Genomic DNA, 26,570 nt, shown 5'->3' on the forward strand with positions numbered 1-26,570 from the left:
GTTTATCTAATTAGTTTTGTTAAAAAACAACAAGCAAACAACTTTCAAATCTTGTTTTATTAAAGCCATAGATTCTAAACAAAACACCCAAATTTAGTGGTGTATGAGGTATACAGACTGTTGTATATGTGGGATACTCATCCCAGGGACCACAGTCAAATGCTGGGGAGATGGTTTGTTGGATGACATAGGTGGGCCCCACACGTCTACCAAACTGGCCACGCCCACCGAAAAACCTTTAAAAAAAATATCAGAAAGTGAGAATCAAAAACCTTTTAGTATCAGAATAAGTAGTACTGTAAAAATGCAACATTATGTGTTGTGTACTTCCCACTTAATGTGTTGCCTTTACATAAAAAGTTTAATGTGAAATGCAGAAGTTTCTAAGTTTTCAGGTGTCATTAAATAAAAGAATAAATGTTGATAAATCAAAAGGACCACATAGATGTAGTACATGCATTTCTACCACATTAAAATACAGCCGGTAAAAGTCCTCCTATCTTCTGTCATTCTTTTTAATGAGTGCAAAGACCTATGAGTTAAACAGATGAATATGGAGGGCACGAATGGCACTGTTTTTTACAAATTATTACATAGTAATAGGGGTGTGACAATTTATTCTTAACAATGATTCAATTCACATCATAATTTGTGATTGACAATATGATTTATAGTAAATTTTGGTTCATTTTGAGCTGACTTCAAACTGATCCAGGACAAATTTAGCCAAAAATTCAACCAGTGTGACTCGGAGATAAATACCTGAACAGTGCAGGTCCAATTCCTTTTATTTCTTGCAAGATAATCAAGGGTAAATTAAATACATAGATAGATAAACTAGAAATAATGACAAATGTATTCACATTTTAGTTTCATAAATTTCACCCCACTGTTGTTGTGTTTGCCCACATTCGACTATATTGATGACTTCTTCATTTTTTTGCTGTCATCTCTTGTGTTTTTTGTTTTGATGGAACTTGGTGGTTTTTACACTATAGTAAAATAAATATACTATGTCTCAAACCAAATGGTATTTTCCAAGATTGATTTTTTTTTTTAATTATTATTATTTTTTGTATGTTATAGGTTGATTCAATTAACAACTTGTCTCAGAAAATTTGATCTGGTTGACTAAATTGATTTATTCATTAATTGTTACTACATTAGACTTGGCAGGACAAAAAATAAATAAATGGACGCTTAAATACTAGATTACTTTTGATGCCCAAAATGTGAACCTCACTGCAGGCGGGACAATCAGATTTTCACAATAAACATGAAGTTACACTCGAATGTCTTCTAGCTTTACATTCAGATGCCTCCAATTCAGTTCAATTTTATTTATATTGCACAACACAGTTGTCTTAACAGGCTTTAAATTGGAAATTTTCCAAAATCATTGCTTAAGTAAATAAAACAGGCTAAACTGAACTGGGCATCCTTGTCCTTAGACCCTCCTTTTGACGGTAACACATTACGGGTACAGCTTACATTTTTGAAGCTTTATGAAGCATTGAACCCTTTTAATTCAGCCTAATACACATTTTTGTTTTAAATAGCTGAATTGCTGTCTGTTTTTAGAATTTATCTCATTTTGCCACCAAAATATTGTGACTTTGAAAAACAAAAACTTCAGTATATAAAGTTTTAGCTGAATGACTTAAAATGTCACTGGAAAAATGCTTTAAAACATTTTTTTTTTTTTTCAAATTTGATGTTAAATTTGACTATTTAAACATTTTGTTCCAACAGCATCCGACTTTGCATTGTTCCTTCCATGACAAAATAGGTTAAAGGATGAGTGTTTACAACTGGTAAGATGAATTCTATGAGCCTGCTTTTCATACTAAAATTTACCGACTACATTTATAACATTGGGTACAAATTATGACTGACCTTTTATGTTAATTTAAATAAATATAATTTTGCGTTAAAGATTTGCTTCATTTCAAATTTAAATTCTGATTTTTCCTAAACACAAAGTATTCTTTAATATAAAAATGTGAATCTGAAGTTATGTTTTATCTGGAAAAATCCTGCAGATCTTCTATCTTCCTATGTAGGTTGTTTTTGTTGTACATTTGTCAAATGTTGTCTTTTCTTAGGTAGGCTAATATTAGAAGCCATAATCAAATGGGAGAAGTATGGAATGTTTCTGCATGGACGGCTGTGTATAGTCTTTACTCACTTACTTTATTTTAGCGTTAATATTTTCAGGTAATTCCCAGGAGAGAGATTGTCTCTGTGGAGAGTATTTCCTATTTGTTGTAGAAAAAAAAACGAAAAGGGATAATGCTCACTTGTTTGAATCTCAGAGGTTTTTTGAGCTGCTGTAGAAGCAATCATAGTGGTGTGCAGACTCTGACTTTGTCGTATTTAGTCGGTCTAAAATGTGCTGCTATAAAATCCCCATGGGACACACATTGAAGAACTGCACCTTCCTTGGAGAAGTAGTTTGAAGGCTTTTGAAAAACACACTTTGAGTTCAAATGATGAGACAGTAGTGATCAAAAATGAATACTGAGTTTAAGGTAAAACAATAAGTTTGATGAAATGGGTTATTAATTGTTATTTGGCTGAAACTCTAATTATTTTTTTTTATTATTTTAAGTCGGGTTTTTTTGTCCAACAATCTCCAAAATAATTACAAAAAATTTAACGTTTTGTGTTGCGATATTATAACATTTAATGTAATAATTTATTTCTGCACTTCTTATCCTTTAACCAAACAAATATCCTTAAAACAGATGTACCAGGCTGCTTTAAAAAAAGAAATAACACAGCCAGAGCAGCAATTTATAGTTCTACCTTAACTATATCCCGAGCGAGGGGCCACTAAAGGCGTTATTTTCAAACCAATAAAAAGCAATTTCCAAAGTAATTGAGAACATGTTTCAATACATATGCATGAAAAAGGCATTTTCCAAACCAACGGCTCCTATGCTCATGAAATTGATTGAGGGGATGACCTGCTATATTAAATGTTATTTGAGAACCATCAAAACACACAAAATTGCAAATTGCCGCAGCTTGTTTCAGAATTAATACCTCATTCATCATCATTATGAGTTGATAAGTTAATTTAACCATTTCATTCTGTCCTAATGAGCTATAGTTGAATTAATGTCATGTAATGTATGAAAGTAACATTTGAACAGAGGCAATGATATGAGACAAACAGAGCAGGGACTGCTTTAGAAGCATAATGGTGCATAAATCTCATCATTCTTACAATTTCAAAATAAACTTTGATTTTTTTTTTCTTATATAAAGTTTTTAATTTTGAAAAAAATGTGGCTTTGATTTACAAATTCTGCCTTTTTTATCATTTATGTAGCAGAAAAGAAGAAAATATTGTTACTTTTCAGTGTCTGCTTGGCTTGTTGAGGAGCAAACTGAGCTGCCAGTCGTTCATCTGCTGTGAATCGACGCTCGTTTGACCGTGCAGAGCTGCGCGTTCCACCTTAAATTCGTTTTGGCCACGCGTGCTCCCTGTAGTTTTTTTTTTTTTTTTTTTTGTCCTCCTGCAGCAGCTGTCACCCTGCATTACTCGCAGTCAGCTAAATGAAACATTATTCTAAACATATGCATCGTAATCAGTCCGGTCACACTTACAAGAACACGCGTTAATAAGGCAATCAATCACTCTGGAACAAGCAAGTTGTTCTGTAACAGCTCATAAACAGTGTGTAATGAAGAATTGGAGGTTACCATGACACGGCGCTGATCAGATAATCAATGTCAAAGATGCGATGAATGTCAGTAAATGTGCTTTTCATGTCGTTTCTATAAAATCTCCAATTTACAACAAGCAGTTCAATTACCCTGAAAATACAGTCAATTAAATAGAGGTGATTGGACAGTAGAGGCAGCATCATCGATCTCTGCATTTCTATCTCGCTGGTGGACATTTAATTTGGGTTTTCTATTAGCACCGAAATAAAGGAAAATATAAAATATATTAAACAACCCAAAGATTTATTTTCGTGTCAAAAACTATTCACTGAAGGTGACAGACAGTCTTCTGTATTATAACCTGTTTTTAGTCCCATACCAAATCGTGTTGTTGTGCCCTGCGTTTTTCTGGCCTCTGTCTTTTCCCTTTCACACCTTCATCTATCTCAATGGCTTTGTTGTATACAGCAGCCCTCTCCTTAGTAAAGAGCAAAGAAACCTGGTGATACATCACGCCCATATTTGCTCTCCTAATCCTATTTCTTTAATGGGGACGTTGGGAAAAGAAAGGGTCTTGAAAGTCCCTCGGGGGCGTTCTGGTGTAGGTTATATTTTAACCAGGCGCAATCAACGACAGCATCAGCTTGTATTATTTAGAGCTAATGTTAAAATAATGGTAAATTATAGGGCCGGAATGACCCGTGATGGTAGAAATGATATTCCCTGTAGCTTTCCATGTATTTTTAATTAATGTTAGACTGCAGAGTCTTAAATAAACCACAGTGTCCTCTTAAAAAAAATGTCATTTTGGTTATAAAAATGCGACTATTTTGTGTAAAAAAAAATCCAAATCTGTAAAGAGATTTTTTTATTTATTTTCCAAGAACAAACACGATCAATAAATAACATGATTTACATTTCATATTGCACATTTTTTTCCAAGTTAAATTATTTAAATTCATACAGCCACCGATATTTTAAATACAGAGATATAGAGTTAAAACATAGACCTAAGGGGACAAGGCGTTTAATTTCAGTGCCCGTTTATCAGCCTTTTTAAGCCTCTTCAGTGTAAACCATTAAAAAAATCTTAATTTTTTAGATTTTTTTTCTTATTTTAATAATAAAAAAAACCTGTTGGGAAATATTGGGAAATTTACAAGCCAATTTGATAGGCTCTTTTCGCGTGAATCCAGTGTTTACGCAATAAAAACATTCAGCAAGTCACACAAAAGAAATAAAATATGGGAAAAAATTGCCCACCATTTACAGTTGGTTCATTTTTAAATTACTATAGCCCAGGTTAATATTATTTCACATAGTTTATGTTGTAATTGTTCGTTACTGATAACAGGTGAAATCCCATCAGAAAACCCACATTTGTACAGGCGGGCTGAACTTTCGCCTTAAGGGACTGCAGACCTGCGGATATATTAAAAAAAGAAAAGAAAATCCAGATTGATATAAAGAGGTTCACCAAACGAAGGCTGCAGTGTGTGTCGAAATAATCCCCATTATCAGAATAAAAATATTTCGGGCCTCTCCGAAGGATTGGTTCGTATCTGAAACCCTCCAAGTGTCAGACAGTATGGTTACAGCGTGCGTTCTGTGCGCCAGGACTGTCGCTTTGTTCCAGGTCTTTTGTATGTCTAATGACTTCCCTCCGCGGGTTGTTAGCACTTGACAGCGGGTCTCAAAACGAGGAACTTTCTTACAGTCATGTATTCAAAGGAGCTCCATCTAGGTACATGATTGGCAATTTTTGTCATGATCCTCTCATTATTAACATAAAAATTGACACAAAAAAGACACAGCGCAAAATTATATGCACCTTCTAGCTGGTTAGGGGTGTCCCCATGGAGCAGAGAGTGGGTGCTGGAGAAGCTATTGCTGCCAAAAAACCTCAGTCTATTAGGCCTAGTGAAGAAAGATGTGCTTCTGGGCGAAAAGTGGGCATTTCTGTCTGATAGTGATAGTAAAATTAGACCATGTTTGTGCTTTAAAGATGGATCATTTGAGTTTGAATGTGCGTTTTTACGCATTCATTGGAAATGACACTTTGAGGCATGGGATCAGAATGAATTGCAGTGAGACTATTTGTACAACGAGGGGGGTAACGCGTTTAGAAAAAATGTTGAAAGTTGCAAAAAATAAAATAAAAGTCAAATGGGTTGTAATGCGTTACCCGGACGCATTGTTTTCAAAATAGGCCTACAGGAAATTGAAACTGTCGCTGTTGGTGAGTTCGGCCTATCTGTTAAGTGAAGTCTCCTCCCGTTGGTCTGGTGATGGGACTGAGGTCTTGCTGAGAACCGCGGCAGAATACGGCAGAAATCCACTCTCGGATCTTTGCGCGGAGGCTGTGCACGTAAAGTCAGCGCCTGCGCTCCTGGAGCCCAGCGCGCTCGCCGCCTGGCTGCTGTGGCAGCTCAGGCACGAACAGGGCCCCGTGGCCGACGGCGCGCTGACTGCCGCCGCCGCCGCTGCAGCCGCCGCCGCCGCAGACGCCGCCGCGGAGCTGTTGAGGCCAGCTGGCGACTGGTACAGTCCCGGGTGTCTGAAGCTGCACAGGAGCTCCGGTCGGGAGTAAGGGTGGGACAGCGCCCGGAAGGTGTCGAGGGGCCGGATGGAGGTGGCGAAAGGTGATGAGGCTGCGCCGGAGGCTGCGGCGGCCGCTGCTGCTGCCGTGACACCGACGTGAGGGTAGTAATGTAGAGGCATGTGCGAGTGGAAAGGGTAAGGCAGGCTTCCTGTGGCTGCAGCGTGCGTCATCATGTAAGTGTAAAAGCTGGGGTCTGCCGGATGGGGCCAGGACATCGCCAGGCGCTGCCGTTTGTCCTTCATCCGCCTGTTCTGGAACCACACCTGCACATGGAGTCAAAACAAGGCCCATATTGAAGCTGCCATGTTGTTTTTCTGCACCACATTTAGGAGAGTCGGATTCAGCGCGTGCGTAATTTATCATTTTGTTTCTAAAATAATTTCTTTCAGCATTTTTTTAAAATATTGTATTTAATACATTATTATTATTGATTTTATTAACAAAAAAGTGTAACCAAATGTTTTGAATCACCTGTGGATGCTTTTATTTTGAAATAAAAAATACATTTCAAGAAAAAAAATGAAGCAAAATAATATTTATATTTTGTGTTTTAGAAAGCTCACCTTAATCGTCGTTTCGGGCAGGTTTAGCGCTGCGGCCAGCTCACACCTCCTCGGTCTCGACACGTAATTTTCCCGGTAAAACTCCTTTTCCAGTCGGCCTATTTGTTCCCGGGTGAAAGCAGTCCGATACCTCCTGACCTGGTCGCTGTTAGAATTGTTCGATCCCCCCGTGGAGCCGTTCATGTTCTGGAGGGAGCTGGAGCTGGTGTTGGAGGACGCAGAGTTACTGTCTGAAAAACCTGAAAAATATGAAAATAAAAATGAAAATCTCATCAGCATTTATAGTAATTGTGCTTGCTTTTATTATTTTTTAATTTTATTAATATTTGAAAATGTAAGTTGGGAAATTTGAATATTTTTTATGCTAAAATTTGAAAAAATAAAAGTAATAGTCTAATTTTGTCAATTTTCTCAAAATAAAAAAATGTCTATAATACAAAAAAATTTAATAATAAATGAAAAATGAAATAAAATCCCACCTTTGTTGTTTTCCTTGTGCTGGCTGGGGGAGCGGTGCGCAGGGCATCCCACCTCCACATCGCTATTAATGTCGGATTCTTGCGAAACTTCGGAGTAAAGGCTCATTTTCTTCCTGCTTTCCGACGAGGAGATCTCCACCGACGCGCTGTTCTCGCTGTTATGGTGCGTGCCAAAAAGACTGTCAATTTCAAATTTGCCTTTAGTCGGGATGTCCGCAAGATTTCCGTGCAGAGAAGCCGAAGTTATTCTCGGGCTGAGTCGTCCGCCATGCTGAGAGTTCTCCAGGGCCTCCAGGACGGAATTTCCCGGCGCGTCTGCGAGCCTCTTCCCTGCGACGGGACTGTGCAGACCCCTCTCCATCAATATCATCTCTTTTCTTATCCTCTCCATCATCAAGAAAGAAAAAAAAAGAGGGAGGGGAGGATCCGCGTGGAGCTGGAGCTGGAGTTGTGTCAGAGCTAAATCCGCATGCAACTCAGCAACTGATTCTAAATAACTGTCTTTTTATAAGCAGCGCGCAAAAAAATGAAAGAATCTGGACGAGCTCAAAGAGGAGCCCAGCAGCATCCTCCCCACAGCAGCATTCATCAAAAGTGCCGGCGCCTCGCTGGTAAAACGCAGGCTGACGTTGCTCCAATGATCATTTATTGTAACAGGTTTATAAGCAAATAAATAGGAGAGGGCTGTCACTTGATGATGGAGGCGGCCTTCGGTCAGACGAATATTATCCAAGTGGAGAGGAGGAGAGGAGTGAGGAGCGCGCTGCTCGTCCCTGAGTTGATCTCTGAGTCTGTTTCAGATTGCTCTTGGGTTTGGCCTCTTGGGCAAAATTGACAGTCTGATTAATAAAACGAGCGGAGCAGCATTTCCCTCTTCATTTAGGAATATTATCATGCTTTGATTCTCTTTTGTTTGCCTCTTCTCGTCGCCCTCCCCCTTTCTCTCTAACGCTTTTATTTATTCCACTTAGGTTTTTTTTTTCCTTTTTGTACATTTCTGTCAGTTTTCCACAGCTCTAAGATTTAAATCAAATACTTTTGAGGGGGAAACTACTTTCTTTAAGAGAGGAAAATATATATTTTTTCATATATTTTATAATTTTTTTGTTTAAAAAATATGTATAGTTTCAAGAAATGTACGCAGCATTTAGAAAAATACACATTATATTAAACTAAACCTACAAAAAGCTCTAAAATTTTATATATATATATATATTTACGATTTAATAGCTCTGATATTAAGTTCTGTTTCATTTAAAACGTTTTTCTTATAAGTTTTAAACGACATTAATTATTTTTAAACGAAATATTCACATTAAAAATAAAAAATATATATGTTTTAAGACTTTTTTCTACAAAACGCTTTACTGTTTATGGACATATAATTAGAATATATATATTATTATTATTATTCATTTACGATAAAATATAAATATTTTTGTCAACATTACAGTTTAACGTCTTCAGCATTCTTATGTGAAGAATACATCCATCCACGTACTGATATTTTCTTGACGTGAAATGACCACAAGAGTTCTGTCTTCTTCACGTCCTCTGGCGCCCCCTGCAGGCGCCAATAAGAGTTGTCAACAGTCAGAACGTACAGGTGGCAGATTGTTGGATCTCTCCAACGGTCTCTGCCTTGACATTTTAAGGTTTTTACTGATTTCTTTAGTTTAATCTGCTACTTTTTGAAGCTGAAAGAAAAATAGGCATTTCTATCTGCAAACAAGCTGTCTTTTCCACAAACTGAAGACCAGTTTAATACATTTTTTTCATATAAAGGATAAAATGAGGTATTACAACTGGATACATTTATTTAGCCATTTATTATAACTTAATGTGTGTGTAAATACAATTCTCTGAAAAATGAAAAGTATTGCTTGCTTTAAGCTTAATTATAAATTCTTAATTGATTCATATGCTGAATGATGTAAATATAATGTTCCAGGTTGTATTATTGTTACTAGTATAGATTTTTATTTTAATTTTGCTTTGATTAAGTGCACTTAATTTAGTAAAATATTTGTATTATTTGAAATAATAAGAATGGGGCATGGAAAATAAGATTTGGTCTTCATCCTAAATTTTCTTTAAAGGAACAAATAAAAAAGAAAGACAAAAATAAACAGTCTAAATTTCATAAAACAAACCTCTGAGATTTAAATTTAGTTAAAATAAATAAATAACACATTTAAAAAATTATTTACCTAATTATTAGATTAGACACATTTTAATAAAATTAAATGCAGTCTGTATATGAATGTCAATAAATGCCTACCGGTATATTTAACTTGAAGTGAACTGAAAGAACCACTTTGATTAAAAAAAACGTGTTTTTGATGTTTTTAACAACCTCTTGTATACATTTTCTCATGATGGAGAACATATATAAAGAAAATTAAGAGAAAATTGCATTTCAAGATATTTCTTTATTCAAATCCTTACAAATCAGGAGCAATGGAAAAAATGCTTTAAAGAAAAGCCTGCAGCTGTGCTCCATTCTGATGCATTCACGTGTAGATTCATTAACGCCTTTGTTTGTCTGGATAGCTTTGATATCGCTTGCCATTTTTGCAACACCAGTAATGGTTGAGATTATGAAGGGTTGTAAGCTAACAAGTTTAGAAAGGGATGATGGGAAATAAGAGCAGGCTTACTCTGTGTTGGCAGAAAGTCCTGCCCGCAACTCAGAGGTGAGTTTCTAATGCAGTCCTGCCTCTCTGCATAAACTATACCCTAGAAAACACAAGTTTTAAAAATTTATCTAACAATGATATAAATAAAAATGAAAAGACAGTTTCACACTCCTTCTATAAACTAAAAGATGATGTGGGTGGGACTTTAAGGTCTAAAAACCGTAAAAATGACATTCAAATTTGATCTGATGATTCATTTGCAGCAGCTGAGAAGCTTCTTTTTTTGCTCTTCTTATGACATACAAACCATACATAACAAGTACAACACAAGGTGATCACAATTGGAATAATTTTATTTCCTGTTTTAATGATTGTCCTTTAAGTATGAATAATGAAAATATTGGTGGGAGTAGATTTGAATTTTGTCAATTTTATTCCAACATACTTCCAACGTTAGATTTCCTTCTGATTCATCTGCTCCTTTGCTTTAAATGGAAAAGCTTCCTGTGGGTGAAAAAAAGCTTTCCATTCTCCAGAGACTGACTCACAGATGTATGTGTTTAGCTCTTGACTGCAAATTCACGTGTGCTGGAAGGATTTAGACACGAGCCCGCAGTTCTGACAGCACTAACCTAAATTTTACCAAAAAGCAACTTGTGAAAAGTGAGTTTTTCTTTTGCAAATTTACAGTTACTCTGTTTTTGAGCCACAAGTCTCCTGTTAAGTCTGATTGAAACGTTAACTTCTGCTTTTCATTCTTTGATCATAATATGGTCACCTTGTTAAGTTAAAAGGATGCAGCACCACACGTGCAAGCAAATGAAAAAAAGATAATTATTTTTTTATCTATGCTTTTTTAGGAAATATCATGGTTGTATTTTCTCGCGTAATTATGCATTTTCTTCATTATTTTAAAAAGAAATTCACTATTACAGCAGTTAAGTCGTTAAAAAAAATAGTGTCAGAATTAAGGCTAATCTAAGGTGATAAAACCACACCAAAGCAACAGTTTTCAAGTAAATAAGCTATTTGGTTAATAGGTTACACGTAGATTATATACAAACAAAAGGAACTGGAGTGAGGAAAAAAAGAGACTCACAACTGCTCTAGTGGGAGTTGTAAATATAAAGGATGTGTTTTAAAAATGACAAAACAGAGTGTAAAAGAAAATGGACTATTTGCAGAAAAATCTTCTAAAGTTTTGTTTTTGTTGCTGTAGAAACAGCTAATATGAATGTGTTTGTTAAAGCAAACGATGGTATAAATGCCAACACGGCTGTCAGTCAACTAGATTTGTTCGTAATATGCAACTAATTATCAGAACTTCCTTGTAACAGACTATCAAATTCATCTATAAAGAGCATTTAATTAAAAAGGTGACTCCACAGCACAGACCATATAAAAAAAAACAGATCTGTATCCAGTCTGTTTGTGGACATAGTGTTCCTCTAGTGGTCAGTAGAGGAACTGCAGGATGAAAGTACATTATGAAATCATAAAAAAACAAACTTCAGCTGCAATTTTTTAATGACTTTCTAAAATTCTTTATGTGAGCAGGGATAAAAATAAGATTAAATATCTTAAAATATTATTGAAACAAATTAGACAACTTTATTTCATGAAAATGTAATGCTAACAGTACCCCTAAGCGCCATCATTTTCTGGCTGTTGTCCTCCTCAAATGATGACCATGATTAATATAATTCTTGAAGCTATGATGAAATTCTCAATCTGTCCCAATTTGTTCTCTATAAGGCAGCAGAATGTTACAATCTCTCAAAATGAATTATTCCTCACTCATAAGAAATATTGCATCAATTTTTTTATTAAGTTTTACTATTTTATAGTTGTGTTAGTTTGTTCGACTGACAAATAGTTTTTGTTCAGTGCTGTTTTTGTTTTGCATCATGGGAGTTAAAATGAACAACCACTACTGTTGTTTTTGATCAGTAAAACATGTAACAACACAAGTGATGCCACAATTCTTGGTTTATATTCAAACTTTATATTTCACCTTTGAACAGAATCGAGGGGAAAGTGAGCCGTTGCGTCCCTATGGTATACCAGTCTCCAACACATAAGACAGATCTATTATTCATTGTTTTATTACATTACACCAGGTTTTGTATAAGACAGATTACATATTTATCTTTATTAATACTTGTAAAGGTGTAACGATTCATTGATTAATCGATTTCTATTCAAACTAGATTGATCTGTTTAAGCCAAAATTGAATCAAATTGACCTACACTTTTAAAAAAATCCTCTCAAAATGAGATAAATAAATATTCAATATTGAAAAATATCCGAATCCAGCCTCCCTCCACATTTGGCCTGAACAATCAGAGACCCACGATTTTTTTTTTTCCCCCAGTTTGACCATGCGATTGAGACCCACACAAAATGAAACTTTTTATCCCAGCCTTCTGCAGTCTGTGCCTCTATCTGATACAAAAGAATTACTAAAAGTATTGTTTTTTCTGTCTTTTTTCTGTGAGGCTCTCAGAAATAGTTATTATTAATAATTAGTTTCATATGACTTTCTGGAAAACCAGAAATGTTTACGTTTAGACACACCCTGCGATTGTTACACCTCTTGTGTTAGCCGACAAACAGACCCCAGCCCCACATCAGAGAATAAAACTGTTATGTGGCCCTCACAAGAAAAGGTTTGGGGACTCCTGGTTTAAACTTTAGTGTAAAAACATCCAAGATATGATCATACAGTGTAGTAGAATTTTCTGATAATACAATATTTTCTGTGGAAAAACAACAGTGAGCTGAAATTTGAGAAAACTAATAAGTGAATAGATTGATTGGACATTAATTCTTGTTTGGACACATGTATTTACACTTGATTTTCTTGCAAGAAATTCCAGGAATCTGGAAAACTTCACCTTCCCTTAATACATACTTTTCTGAGTTTTTTTTTTTTTTTTTTTTTACTTTATATAAAAATACTGTGTTGAACCAAAACTGTGACCCAAAAATCAAGGTTTAAACCAAATCGTGGGGAAAGTGAATCATTGCATCCCTAAAGAACACCTTTTTATCCATCTATTTTTCCTCATTATTTGTGTTTTTTTTATAGTGGAAACTTTTGTAATAAAAAATAAAATTCATTGATCGTATTGGCTGTGTTTTAGTGAGTTATTAATTTCTGTAGTGATTGATCTCCAGTCCAGGTTTTCTCTTCTGTATATTTTTTTTCTTTCTTACTGAACATGAAGATTTAAGAAATGTTCTGCATTACAAACGCTGGAATGATAATCAAATGTTTTTTGGCTTTTCTCTTTAGAGCTCATCACAGTGAATCAGCGTCCTCCATCTGTCTTCTGCATCCTCTACTCTAGAAGAAGAAGGTCGTCAGGACCCCACATGACAGCGCGCTGAAATGTCTTTTTTCAAGGATTTTCACTGTTGTCCATGGCAGACATGAAATCTTGTCCACCTTCGTCATAGGAGGGATCACTCTTCAATGTGAGGGTGGGTCATCTGGATCCCAAAAGAGAGCACAAGGAATACAATGACAGACAATCTTAGATTTGTAGAATTTGTCATTGAAAGAACAGTTTAACCAAAAATATGAAGAAAAATAGCAAAAAAAAGGAAAGCAGAAAACAAATCTCTGATATAGAAAACTGGAAGGACATAAAATATATCCCGGAGGACGATGTCGTGGAGCTTTTCGAGCTAACTATCTTACGGCAAGTAAAGGTTCTGACGGATTTTTTTAAATACTTTGCAATCTCTATACTATAATTTTAACTTGTACAGAAATTCCTAATTTTGCCTTAACCTAAACTGTGACTCAGAGTTTGCAGAAGAATTCCACTGTGTCTCAATGTAAGTCGATGCATACATGACAAACAAAAACCTTGAACCTTAAAATAGGGTCTTGGTGTCATTGCTGCACCCAAAGGACAGATATAATGAGGGATGGAGCTACCAATAAAATACATAAACATTGTATTTTATTCACATCATGACCATGAATAATAAAACACAATGTATGGAGAAAAAGAGGCTTTTTAGAGGGAATTAAAGGGAGATGAGTAAAAAAGAGAAAGACAATTAGAGTACTAAAGTTATTAAAAAACATAGAAATAAATAAGAAGAACAGATTTTAATGAGATGTGTTTAAATTATCTTTATTCCTCTGAGTGTATTTGGTTGACATATTTACAGAATATCACTGTATTACAAAAAAGATGAAAGGAAATATTTATAAAACTCCACACTTAATTTAATTTCACTGATTTATTTAAGTATTACAAATAATTAAATAATGCAATTTTTTAAAAATCACAATCAACAATTAAAACAATTAATATTAATTAAAAAAAAGTTAGATTTATAAAAATGTGCATGAAAGATGTTTGACAGAGTAATTACTTAAATATACATTTTTGCAGTAATGCCTATCACACACGTCACATTAAATTCATTATAGAGATTATCAATTATAGTCAATAGAGTTTGATTCATTGGTTGAAAGGGAGTGGGAAGAATTAACTTTTATAACCCTCTCATTGAGGTGTTTCTTATATTTAGTTACCTTAATCTGGTCCATTTCAGACGGAGTGCAGATTATTTATCAAGTCACAAAGTCGAGTCCTCACCGAATATCTGCCGTACACATTCTTATATCAGATCAATGTGAGGTCGTCACCTGAAAGGGATCTGCTCAAGTCAAAGTTTAGAGACAAAGCTGTAAGGAGTCTGTTTACATCTGCTCTCTGCTAAAACCTCGTCTTTCCTTACGTGAGAGTGCCATCTAGTGGTGGTTTTCTGTAAATGCAGAAACCCTTGTCATTTTTTTTTTTTTGTCTCCATTTTTATTTTTTTATTTTGGGGGATTTTTTGTTACAAACGTTAGTCTTATAATTTTTATTTAAATGCAAACTGTGGTCCTTCACTTTGTGGATGTTGTTGATAAAATGTATTTATTTTATTTTAGCTCCATTTGTAGATTATGACGTCATCCTCTCAAGTGTACAACATTGAGAGCAAAATTAAGGCATAAAACATACGTAGATGTAAAGTGTTTTGTAATTCCAAAGAAAAATGTAGTCAGAGCTGAAATTGTCCCTCTAGTTTTTTTAATTTAAATTTCCCTCATCAGTATTGCTAAAACATTTTCATGCAATTTGTGGTTTATTCGTCATTATTCAGAAACATTTTATTTTAAATATTGTTGTTAAAACTATACATCAAACATTTTAATACATTTTTAGTTGATTTTGTTTTTCACTTCATTTTAGAAACAAGTATTGAATGGAATAATAACAAAAGTCATGTTGAGTGTATTTAAACAAATTCTGATGACATATATTGATGTTGAACATCAGTAAATGGGTGGCATATATCTTGTTGAGCCTACATTTTTTGTGAAGTGCAGCTTTTTGGCACAAAGAAATGCGACTCAAAGTATCATTTACAGATTAAAATCTATATATACAAAGGTTCTGGTAAATAAAAAAATTCCTCATGTGTTATCTTTTGGCAAAAACAAATCCATTGCAACCTTAAATAATCTATACGTATGTGATGTTTTTCATTGCAAATAGAAACGTTTCCAAAGTAACAAAAGCAAAATCTAGAAAACTCCGAACAATCCAAATCTAATTAATCCAAACATTTTTGGTTTTACTGTTCCCTTTTTCAGTGAACTGCAGTTTTATTTTATTCTTTTAAAATGTGAGTGCCCAAAATGTTAAGGATAATAGTGTATGAAAGTGGAGGTTATCGTGTTGAATCTTTTTAAACACGAAACATAAAAAAGCAACATTTTTAGAGTTTCACTCACCTATTTTTCTTCTCCATAAAATGTGTGCCAAATTCTAAAAAAAACTGTGTCCAATTAAAATGATTTTTTTCGCTCCAAATCCTGTTGACGATCCAACAGACAGAAAAAAAAAAATCTCAGAGAACTTGAACGAGGGAAGCAGCAAGTTTATTACCAAGGACAATAGACGGCGAATAGTTTCCTTCAAAGGGCGTGGAAAGCAGCCAGACTGCGGCTCCTCAATTTGGCCCTCGGCACCCTAAACGTGAAGGACGCAGGGCAGTAAATGGCCCTAAAACTTTTCCTTTATTTGTTATTGTGGAAAAGCGATCCGCTTGTGTGAGAAGAGGCTGAGGTTTTTCTGGCTCAGCTGGAGCGCATGCACGAGGAGAAAAAACTGACATTGTTATCCAACAGTTGAACAAAGAGAAACAAAGGTTTGGGATTGTAAGGAGCAATGAAAATAAAAATGGATTTCCTGAATTTTCTTTCCTTATTGTGAGTTACATTTTTGCTGATTTTTTTTTCTTTAATTCTTTTTTATTTTCAAATAAATTGGCTGCACCGCATCACTTTCACATACTCGCACCTTTTATTCACCTTTATGTAATTATTGCATTCTGTTTTTGTGAACTTGGGTTGTATCCTCAATATAATTCTTGGTATAAAGGTATATTTTTGTTTACTTTGTGGAGCTATACTCATTTTTAGGTTATATTGGCTTCATGTTTACACAATTTATGTGTTCCCCATTTTTTTAAGTAAAATAGTCCAGAAAAAAGGTAGTCCCTTTGTAACATCAGAGTTAGGTTAAAAACGGTACAACTTGGGTTATTTTTGAACATGAAATGTTGTCTTTTGTCGCTTTTAACCCAGACGTGCACGTCGAAAAAACACTGCGTGTGTGGAAAAATTCAAGCTCACATAAATTTCTCAATAGAAACGTTAAAATATATATTTTAAATTGGGTAAAATTTGTCTTAAAAAATAGAATGAGGTTTCATCTGCTGCACAGGAATACAATTAAAAGTTTTATTTTTTAAAATCTTTACAAATCTTTTTAAATTGGTTGCAAAAATGTGTAAATGATTTGAGTCATATTAATGGGCGACAACTTTAACGTTAAAAATGTTATGATGAATATATAAAACTGGAACAACGTGACAAATTTTAAGTTGCTGCAAACATAAACTGGATTATGAAATAAGAATACAAATCCTTCTGTGTTTTTCATTTTTGTGGCTTTGTTTTGGGGCATTTTCATTACTATATGCTGAATTTCACATCACTTTTTTCTAAATAAATGTGGCCAAATTAACTAAAGGTCATAATCTGAATCAAAGCAATGGCGTCTTGTAGCTTCTTTTTTAAGAAAACTGTGAACACCCATTTGTGGTAAACCACGCATTTATTGGCCTGAATACTCGGAAGCTCGTGCTTTCTGGCTGCAAAGGACAACGAAGGAGGAGACATGTGGGGAAAAAGCACCGTGGCATCTATGCAAAAAAAAAAGTTAAGCTGAATTTTCAGATAAACATTTAGAAGATGTATGATTCGTAAATTCGGACACTTGGCAGAAAAAGAGCGACGTGAGATGATAAGAATACAGCTGCAGGTGGTCGGTTGTTCTTAGTTCTTGTGAGAGTTCATGTTTACTTTCAGAATAAAGTTTTAGAAAAAAATGAAACACATACATTTATAAATTGTTTTTTAGAAGCAGAGTGACATCCTAAACTGATGCGATGGAGGTTGTGCACATGCGCCCTTTGTGTTCTTCAGTGCAGCTTCATCCTGTAGATAGAGAACTCACCTTCTACATTATGAATAAATTTGATCCATTTAGACATATTTTTAGTGTCGGGTGTTTAATAACAAAAAAGTCACCTTTAGTATTTTTCTTTTTGTGAACAAGGGTGGGGCAGATGACATAGTTTGCATATCACGTGACTGCGTATTAACAAATCACCAAGTGCCTTCCCTTTACTCTTCAGGAGTCGCTAAAAGGCTTTCAAGGCGCGTTTGAGAAACGGCTCCATGGAAATGTGTGAGCGGAATTCTCTAAATCCCGGCTATGTTGGTTCCCTCTTGAATTTCGCTCCCCCCGAGTCGCTGTATTTCACCAACTTGCGCGGGAATGGAGCGCACCTCCCGGGGCTGCACCAGCTGCAGTACAACAGGAGAGATGTGTGCACGCTCCCGTGGACGCCCTCAAGTTCTGGACCTGCAGCCGCGCCAGCGCAGCACAGCCGCGCCTTTGAAGGCTACTGCCCGCCGTTCCTGTCCAGCGCTTTGTCCGCTGGTTCCTCCAAGACGCACGTGGATGAGTGCGCGGCGCGATGCTTTCGTGACCTAAAGACTGAGGAGGCTGGCGTGCACGAGGAACTTTACACCACGGAGCACGGCGTGCGTGCGTACTCGGATCTCGACAGTGGACACAGGACTCCGGGACAACCTGATCCGGATTCGGCATCTCCTCATGATGTGAACGGAACCAAGCAAGAGCAGGAGCCTCCATCGTCACATGCATGCTCCAGGAGCACTTTTGGAGCAGGTTCGGGTAATCCCTTCTGCAGTTCAACGTTAGAAAGCACTGAGTGGGTCTGATCGGGGATCCTTACACAAAATAGCTTAATCAATGTTTATGATCATTCATCTTATCATAAAAGAAAACACATCTATTGTGTTTCCACTTTGTGTTTCATTTTATTGAGTTGTGTGTTGGTGTTTTTATTTCAAAACAAGTTTACGCACAAGTGTTTGGCCTTATTCGCTGCTTTTCTTCCAGATTTACTTTATCTTTTTGACTTTCTGAAACTTTTTAAAATGGAAAACTAAACTCCTTTTACGCCTCCTCGTTCCAGGAATCCCGTGGTGTTCATCACAAGTGAGGTCTCGAAAGAAGAGGAAGCCTTACTCCAAGCCCCAGCTGGCTGAACTTGAGAATGAATTTCTCATGAACGAATTCATCAACCGACAGAAGCGAAAGGAACTGTCAGACAAACTTGACCTGAGCGACCAGCAGGTGAAAATCTGGTTTCAGAACCGCAGGATGAAGAAGAAACGGCTGATGATGAGGGAGCAGGCTTTCTCTGCGTACTGCTGACCTTTGGACTTGATCCTGACTGTATACAGCTGACTGTACGAGCAGTGTGGATTCATCCAAAGCTCCAGAAAACTCATCAAGCTCATTTTTTAACATAAATTGTAAGAGCAGCAGTGATTCGTTTTAAAGGAAGGGCCTTTGAGAGACGCAGAGCAGCGTTTATGACCCGGAGGTGGTGGGAAGAGGCTGGGATGCAAAGCGCATGATTGTCACATGATATGTTCATATTTATCCACACTCCCGACTTTTGTTTGCATCAGCACTTTGGTTATGATTAGAAACATGTTTCTAGAAAAAAAATGCAAAGTTTACAAAAACCTCTTAAAATGCAAATCAGATTGCGGATTTTTCAATCATAAAAAAACCTAAAAGTTAGGGATGTGTTTGAATTTCAGATACAAATTTAAAGGAAAATTTTAGTCAAATATGAAGTAATGGGAATATAGTAATATTTAATCTGTTTGTATCATTAAAACTCCAACTTGAGGGCCGATTTTAACGGGTTTGTGGAATCACTTTGTTTTTATATTTTCGTGTTCCATTTTTTGCTGCTTTATTGAAAGGGGAATTTCCTGTTTAGAGATTAAGTAAACCTTTTTTAAAAGTTATTGTAAGAATATATAGGATGTTTGCATGTTTATTATTTGGAATGTTCTTGTCTTATGTTGCAGTTTGGTGTCGTTGATTTTCTCTGACATGACTTTCCAACCTTTTGCCAGCAAAATAAGTGAATGTGAAATGGGATTGTGTTGCAAAAAAACAAACAAACAAACAAACAAGGAGTATGTTGTCTCCTTTTGCTGCAACAGAAGTCCTGAAAATTGCCAACTTTTGACTTTAATATATCATTTTTTTGGAAATATATTTCAGTTTGGCTGATTTCGCTGATTTGAAAATGACAAATATATATATTAAAATTATTGTGTTGTTGGGGAAAAGTGTAAAACGGAGGAAGAGGTTTGTGTGAAACGTGTTTGGAAATAATTCGTTCGGTAAATAAAGAGGCTTTTAAAGCGACTTGTGATGACTTCTTTGATTTGCGCAATTTAGAAAACAAATCCTTACTGTTCTAATAACAATTTTAATATTAGGGGTTTTTAAAATCTTTAGTATTGACTTTTTATGGGAAAATTATTAGTTGATTTAAAAACATTGTCTGGAGATGAGACCAAAACTTTGACGCACCACCATCAGCGGCATTTTATCGATAATTTATTTTCTTTTACGCACACCGTTTAGTCCAGTTTCTGCCATAAATAATCAAATTTTCACTTTAGTATGAGATTCTCTCATCAATCTGTAATTTATCTGCGTAATTCTTCCTCGCCGTGTGTGCCTCAACAGCAGTCTTCACCCTCAGTAGGAAGTTCCTGTAGCCGCGATCAAACGTGTCTGCTGTCATTTCAGAAGGCATATATTTCTCCAACTGCTCAGCTCACCTTTTACTGGAAAAAAATAGGCTTTTATTTATTTGTGAACCTGATTCCATCTGCCTGACTTGGTTTCATGTGCGCAATTTCACAATCTATAATTTTATAAAGAGCAAGAAGAGATCTCAGATAAAAAGCTGTGTTTTACACCCACAATGCAGTGGGTCCATGGTCTCTGTCCCTGCATCATAATCACGTGATCACGCCCTCGCAGCCACTGCAGCTCCTATATTTATACTGCAGTCATGTTAGGGAGTCAAAGCAGCGCGTAAAAGCAGCAGATTTGTAATAAAACTGCAATAAAACTGTGACTTCTCCTTCTGTAAACAAAGAGCTTCTTCTCCTTTTGCGCACACAAAGTCTACCGCACTTTCCAAACCGAGTTCAGGCTTCAAAAGTGCGTCCATTAGGCCTTCTTTGGTTCTTTTTAACATCATATCTTTGTTTTGAAGCTCAGTCTCATTCCAGAAAAATACTTTAGAGAAGTTGCATGTTTTCTTTTGGTTGAATTTTAAAAGATCTGACGGATGCAGAGCGCCGGATAAGCCAATTGAAAGTGGGGGAGCCAAACAAAGTTAAGGTCAAGTTAGCAGACTTCGTCTTCCATCAACACAAAGCTTCGATTGAAACTTATTTCTATTTTTGTTATTTTTTCTGCAACGGCTATTTAATCATCCCATCCATCATAATAGGCTTTCGTGCGTTAAATCAAACTATTTTCTTCACTTTTTCCTTCCTTATTATTTAATTGGACTTTTTTTTAAACTGGATGTTGCGCGCTTTGGGGTTAAATCACAAGACAAATGCATGAATAAAAACTTTATTTTATTTTAAAGACAACATTAAGCAACAAGTAGTATAACTTTTAAAAGATGTGTAAAATTAATCGTTTGGTACTATGTTTTAGGGAGATATTTATTTGTACTTTTTCTTCTGACGCGCTTCGTTTGGATTTGTTTTCCTGGTCGGTTACTTTCTGATTGGATCTCTTGTCATTTTAAATATCAGAAGCCCAAACAAACAGCTTGATAACAGCAGCAATAAACTCCGTTGTCACTGAGCGTGGAAACAGTGGGGCGACTACCTTTCTTGTTGTTTTTTAACAGACTTTCCACACATTAAAATTTTAATTTTACTCGAAAACTTAATTTGAAAGACATTAAAAATGGCAGCAATCCTCGTGTGTTTTGGTTTCTTTTGCTGCAGCTGCCAAAGCGGATGAGCTGCTGTTAAAACTTCTGCTGGTGCAAGAAGAAAAATGTGCGGGAAAGGAAATATAAAATACATACTCACGCAGAGTCAAACAAAAATATTGATCGAGGCTTGAGTGATGAGTTTTCCACTCCCCAGAGTTTCATCTTCCAACCGCGGAGGAGACAAGCTCTTCAGGCATGGCTGCCTTAATGCAGAGAAGTGATTTGGCTGCGGAGGCTTTGGGGCTGAATGCTTGGTGGACATCGCCTAAAACCACATACGGTGAAAGCAGCTGCTTGGTTTTTGGCAACGCTCGGACATTCCTGTTTTGAAATAATGGCGAGAATCTTCGTGGTTGTTGGTGCGAATGTAGACTGACTCTATTCAACGTGTCACTTTTTAAAAGCGTCCACGTTCATTGTTGAAGGCTGACATTTTTGTGACAAATAGACAAGTTTCCACAAAAAGTGATTAAAAAAAACATTTTAAATGTTTTATTCAATAAGCTTTTATCAATAAAAAAACAAAAAGTTGACATTTTGTATTTGTTTATGTGTAATTAGAGGAGATCCAACCATCATGGCGCGCCACAATTACGCGCAATGATGCCTATAATTTATTTGCATTCAACCAGGTGGTTTTCTGACATGTGATTCTTCCAGTTTATGCGCCTCAAGCATCAGCTTATAGTTTCACAATATAAGAGCAACATGTATTTTATTGTTTATTTAAAATACGGATTTATCCAAAGTGCGCATTTCTTTCTGACGCACAGTTTCCACTAAGAGAATGGTGTTGCTGCAAAGCTTTCAATTAAATATTCCAGTGATGGTTCTGAATTTTCTTCCCTTTTTTTCCTCTTGTGCGCTTCAGGGCAAGTAGGCTGGAGAGGAGTTTCCGCTTCAGCCAGGGAGCCAATGGAGGCTCTCGTACGCGCTCACATGAGTTTCTCCGGACAGTTTTTAATGACTGATATTGATGTATGGTAATTCCTTAGCTCGATCACATGACACAATTACCTCAAGAATCGATCAAGATGTATTGCAGGTCTGCCTGCGTTTCCTATTTTTTTCTCCCTCGCTGGGTCTTTCCACACGCCCGCCGTGCTATAGATGGACAAAGTTTAACACCGTAGGGCTGCCAAATCCTCTGTTGCAAGGAGGAAAAGGGGAAAAGAGATATGACGGAATACGATGATCGCAGCTGTGCGTCAAATATGTTTCTACCCAGCTGCACTTATTACGTTTCGACGCCCGATTTTACATCCGTCTCCTCCTTTTTACCACAGACTACTTCGTGTCAGATTAATTTCCCTTATTCTCCCAACATAGCTCAAGTCCAGCCCGTTCGAGAGGTCGGTTTCAGGGATTATGGATTGGAGCATCCCAAATGGCGCTACAGGAGCAATTACGCGTCCTACTACTCAACGGACGAGATTATGCACCGGGACCTGATTCAGTCCTCGAGCGGCAGGGCGGACGTGATCTTCAAAAACGAGTCCTTGTACGGACACCACGGGGGGACGAGCTCGCCTTGCAATTTCTTCACCAACGTGGGGCGCAACGGGGTTCTCCCGCAAGGCTTCGATCAATTTTTTGAAGCCACAAACTCAGACAAGGCAGGCGCGGAGCTCCCCAAACAAAAGACTGACTCGGCTTCTTCCGGTGATGCTGCGAACAACAGCCAGGATTTAACCAAAATAGAGAACACGGAGGCGAGCGGCAGCGTCGACGAGGACTCATCATCCAACTGCAACAACAGCAGACAGAGTGAGCTACTTGTTTCCTTCATTTCATGCGCGAAAAAGCTCTTTTTGTTGCCGTCTTGGAGCTGCACAACGCCCTCAGCCGCTGCAGGCCAGGCTTATGCACCTCTTTATAAGCATGCAAACGCTTTTATATCCCAATAAGATTTGCTTTATGGTGGTAAAGGTATTTACAATGGGAAACAGTAAAGGATCCGTGCGTAAATGTTTCTCTTTGACCCAAAAACAAAACAAATATGCACATTTGAACTCATTTAATTGTGAGGAAACTGAAGAAAAAGACAAATAGATATTTGTATAAAGCCTCCAAGTTCTACAAATATATGTTTTGCGGACACATTACCTCATCCATTCTGTGTGTGTGCCTTTAAAAGGCCTACAAAGACAAATGTTTCTATTTTTTATTTTTAACAAAACTTCCCAATACATGTATTGTTTTTTATCTTAATTTTAGAGGTTGGTTCCAGTAATTCTCCTCTCTTTTTTCGTTTGTTTTTGTTTCCCCCGCAGGTTCATCAACCAAGTCCAGGAAGAAGAGGTGTCCTTATTCCAAATACCAAATCCGAGAACTTGAACGAGAGTTTTTCTTCAACGTGTACATTAACAGAGAGAAGCGGCTTCAGCTCTCCAGGATGTTGAACCTGACTGATCGCCAAGTCAAGATTTGGTTTCAGAACAGAAGGATGAAGGAGAAAAAGCTGAACCGCGACCGGTTGCAGTATTTCACTGGAAATCCTTTATTCTGAATTCTGCTTTACGCACACACACACAATAAAACACACACACACGCGCGCGGGCGGAGGATAATTTTCTTGATGCTTTTAAGAAAATATACAAAATCTTTTTTTCATTAATCCCTACATTTTGTTAATCGTGTATTTTAGCTTTATTGGCAACAAATATTTCAACATTTGTGCTTTAAAAATATTCATGTGACACATTTACGCTCATTTCTTGTGCATTTGTAATACGCGTTACTGTACCTTGTTGTGCGAAAACACCCAAAGACATATTTTTCCTGAGAAATGGCAAAATGTTGGCGCTCGGAGCAGTGTTTGGTCCTGTTGTTTCCTTTGCTTTGTAAAACTGAATTGTTTACTAAACCTTGAACCGTCTAGACAGTACAATAAACGAGCTGTAAATGTCTATATAGGGGCTATTGGACTTTGGTGTGGCAACCCCCAAGACCACATGAGGCGCGGATCTCCTTCCTGTCTTAAACTGCCTTAACTTCAAGAATCGATCTTGCTTTCGAATTCATTTTTTTGTTTTTTTGTTTGCGCGCCGCTTGTTTGACACTTTAGGATATTCCAAAAATTAACCTCAATTTGGGAAAAGATGCAATTAATTACTTTCTTTTCGAAATTAAAATGCAAGTGTCCTGTATAAAAAAAGAAAAATAAATTCAAACAATAATAATAATAAGGATAACAGTCTGAATATGCGTCTTTACGCACATGGAACTGTTCCATGAAGGCACATTTTATGTTTACTGCGATAATTTCACACTCAATGTTTTTTTAAAAAAAACATATCTCATTCTACTAATTCTGGGAGATGAATTCTGCAATAATCTATTGATTCCGGCAACAGAATTACGTTTTTCAAATGTGTTTATGTAATTCTCGTCTTTAAAAATGTTTGGGAGGTGTTAATGAAAGTCATTCGTGGTGGAACACATTCATGCATTTGTCAAAAAAAGCAACAACAGATTTCTGAGCTGTCAGAAGACGTGTTTGGTTGTCATCTCGCCCAAAAGTGGAACTGGATCACAGCAGCTTCGGCGACAATTCCCAGCCAGTCCACACGGGGGCAGTCTTTCAATTCCAACTCTGAGCAATCAAGATAATTAAAGGAATAATCTCCAGTTCCATCTATTTTCTTTAATCACTATATTGGAATACATTATATACATGTTTTTTTTATTTAATTTTATATTTTGTCATTTTCACTTGTTAGAAATAAGGCAATGTAAAAACGATCATTTCAGGCTTTATTTCCACAGGAAAAACGAAAACACGCTCATTATTTATCAGAATGCGACTCAGTATGAATTATTGTGTTTTAAACAACAATATAAAACTTTATGGGCCTTCTGCTTGGAAAATGAGAAATAAAAATTGAAGTGTTTTCTATCTCTTTGACTTAAAAAATGACTCTACGGGATAAACTTATTTTAAATATCAGTACATGCAGTGTATAATTTGCTTTGTTTTATTGCTGCTAAATACTAAAACAAATGTCTGTTTAATTATGCAAACCAAAAAGGTACCGTTATGTGTGTGTTAAATTCATATGATTATATTTGTTTGACTTTTAATTATTCTTATAAATAATAATGGAAATTCAAAATAATGTTATTACAGCAATAACGTGTAAGAATTTGAACTTTTCTGTCGGAAAGTCTTCAAGGCTTTTTTTTTGAATGTGTGACACATTTGTACAGTGGACTGTATGCTGCATTAAGGCTCGTGTTTTCAGTATATAATAAAAATGTAATGTTCTCTTTGTAAAGCTGTCCTTCAAAACGAGGCCATTAAACATTTTCAGTCGTTATGGTGATTTTTTAATTTTTTTTTTATTCATGTGTGCCCTAATAGTTACAAATAATATTGAAATATTTTTGCGATTTGAACTTTAATCTAAAAATTAAGAAACGTTGAACCATTTAAGATTAATTATAACATTTCGAAATATTTATTAATTCAATAATCGCAGCAAAATTCATGTGTTTCATTTTAGTAATTCTGAAGGTGAGTCAGCTTCTGAAAGAAGATCGTATATTTAAGAAGAAATCTGTGCAGCCTTTGTGCTTCCTCTGAAGACTGAAACAATGGAGCACTTAAGCATTTCTCTCGTTTTAAATTGTTTCAGTTCGTGCGTAAAATGGGCCTTTAAAGCCTAAAACTAAATTTAATTTTGGTTCTTAAAGATTTAAAATTTTCTGATTTTTAAATACATTTAAGCGTTGTTATTTGAGAATGATCTTAATTTTTTTAAACTGCATTAATTGCTGATTGTGAGGGCTCTAAGACGGAGTGCGCACGGCCCAAACGCACTTTATATGCTGCTTAATTATGACAATTGGACAACAATAAATGTCCCCCATAAAAAGGCGATAAAAGAAATGAGCCTCAAAACCCGAATTAGTGGGAAAATAAACAGAACAAACGCGTATTTGTGTCCAAATCTTTATTATTTTGTTTTTTTCTGAGGTGAAAGTTTATTGTTTTTTGTTGTTGGGGGAGCTTCGTGATTATGAATACTTGATGTGAATTAAAAAAAAGCTCATTAAAAAGGTGGAGCTGGTTGCATTCTTGTTAATACTCTG

General features: G+C 36.1%; 3 protein-coding genes across 3 annotated transcripts; 2 read left to right on the top strand and 1 right to left on the bottom strand.

Moving 5' to 3' along the window:
- Positions 1-4,530: 4,530 nt before the first annotated feature.
- evx2 (even-skipped homeobox 2) lies at positions 4,531-8,635 on the bottom strand. Its single transcript, XM_024286010.2, has 3 exons — positions 7,320-8,635; positions 6,841-7,079; positions 4,531-6,540 (listed from the first exon to the last, which is right to left on the bottom strand). Exons 1-3 carry the CDS (start codon positions 7,711-7,713, stop codon positions 5,926-5,928), a joined length of 1,248 nt encoding a protein of 415 aa, XP_024141778.1. The 5' UTR covers positions 7,714-8,635; the 3' UTR covers positions 4,531-5,925.
- An 8,465-nt stretch (positions 8,636-17,100) lies between these two features.
- On the top strand, positions 17,101-19,795 carry hoxd12a (homeobox D12a). Its single transcript, XM_024286933.2, has 2 exons — positions 17,101-18,298; positions 18,609-19,795. The coding sequence occupies exons 1-2, from the start codon at positions 17,782-17,784 to the stop codon at positions 18,848-18,850; spliced, it is 759 nt and encodes a 252-aa protein (XP_024142701.1). The 5' UTR covers positions 17,101-17,781; the 3' UTR covers positions 18,851-19,795.
- Positions 19,796-22,281: 2,486 nt separating this feature from the next.
- Positions 22,282-24,761, top strand: hoxd11a (homeobox D11a). The gene is made up of 2 exons (XM_024286832.2): positions 22,282-23,243; positions 23,750-24,761. The coding sequence occupies exons 1-2, from the start codon at positions 22,655-22,657 to the stop codon at positions 23,983-23,985; spliced, it is 825 nt and encodes a 274-aa protein (XP_024142600.1). The 5' UTR covers positions 22,282-22,654; the 3' UTR covers positions 23,986-24,761.
- The last annotated feature ends 1,809 nt before the right edge of the window (positions 24,762-26,570 follow it).

This window comes from Oryzias melastigma, linkage group LG21 (assembly GCF_002922805.2).
Source record: "Oryzias melastigma strain HK-1 linkage group LG21, ASM292280v2, whole genome shotgun sequence".
NCBI classification, from domain to species: Eukaryota; Metazoa; Chordata; class Actinopteri; order Beloniformes; family Adrianichthyidae; genus Oryzias; species Oryzias melastigma.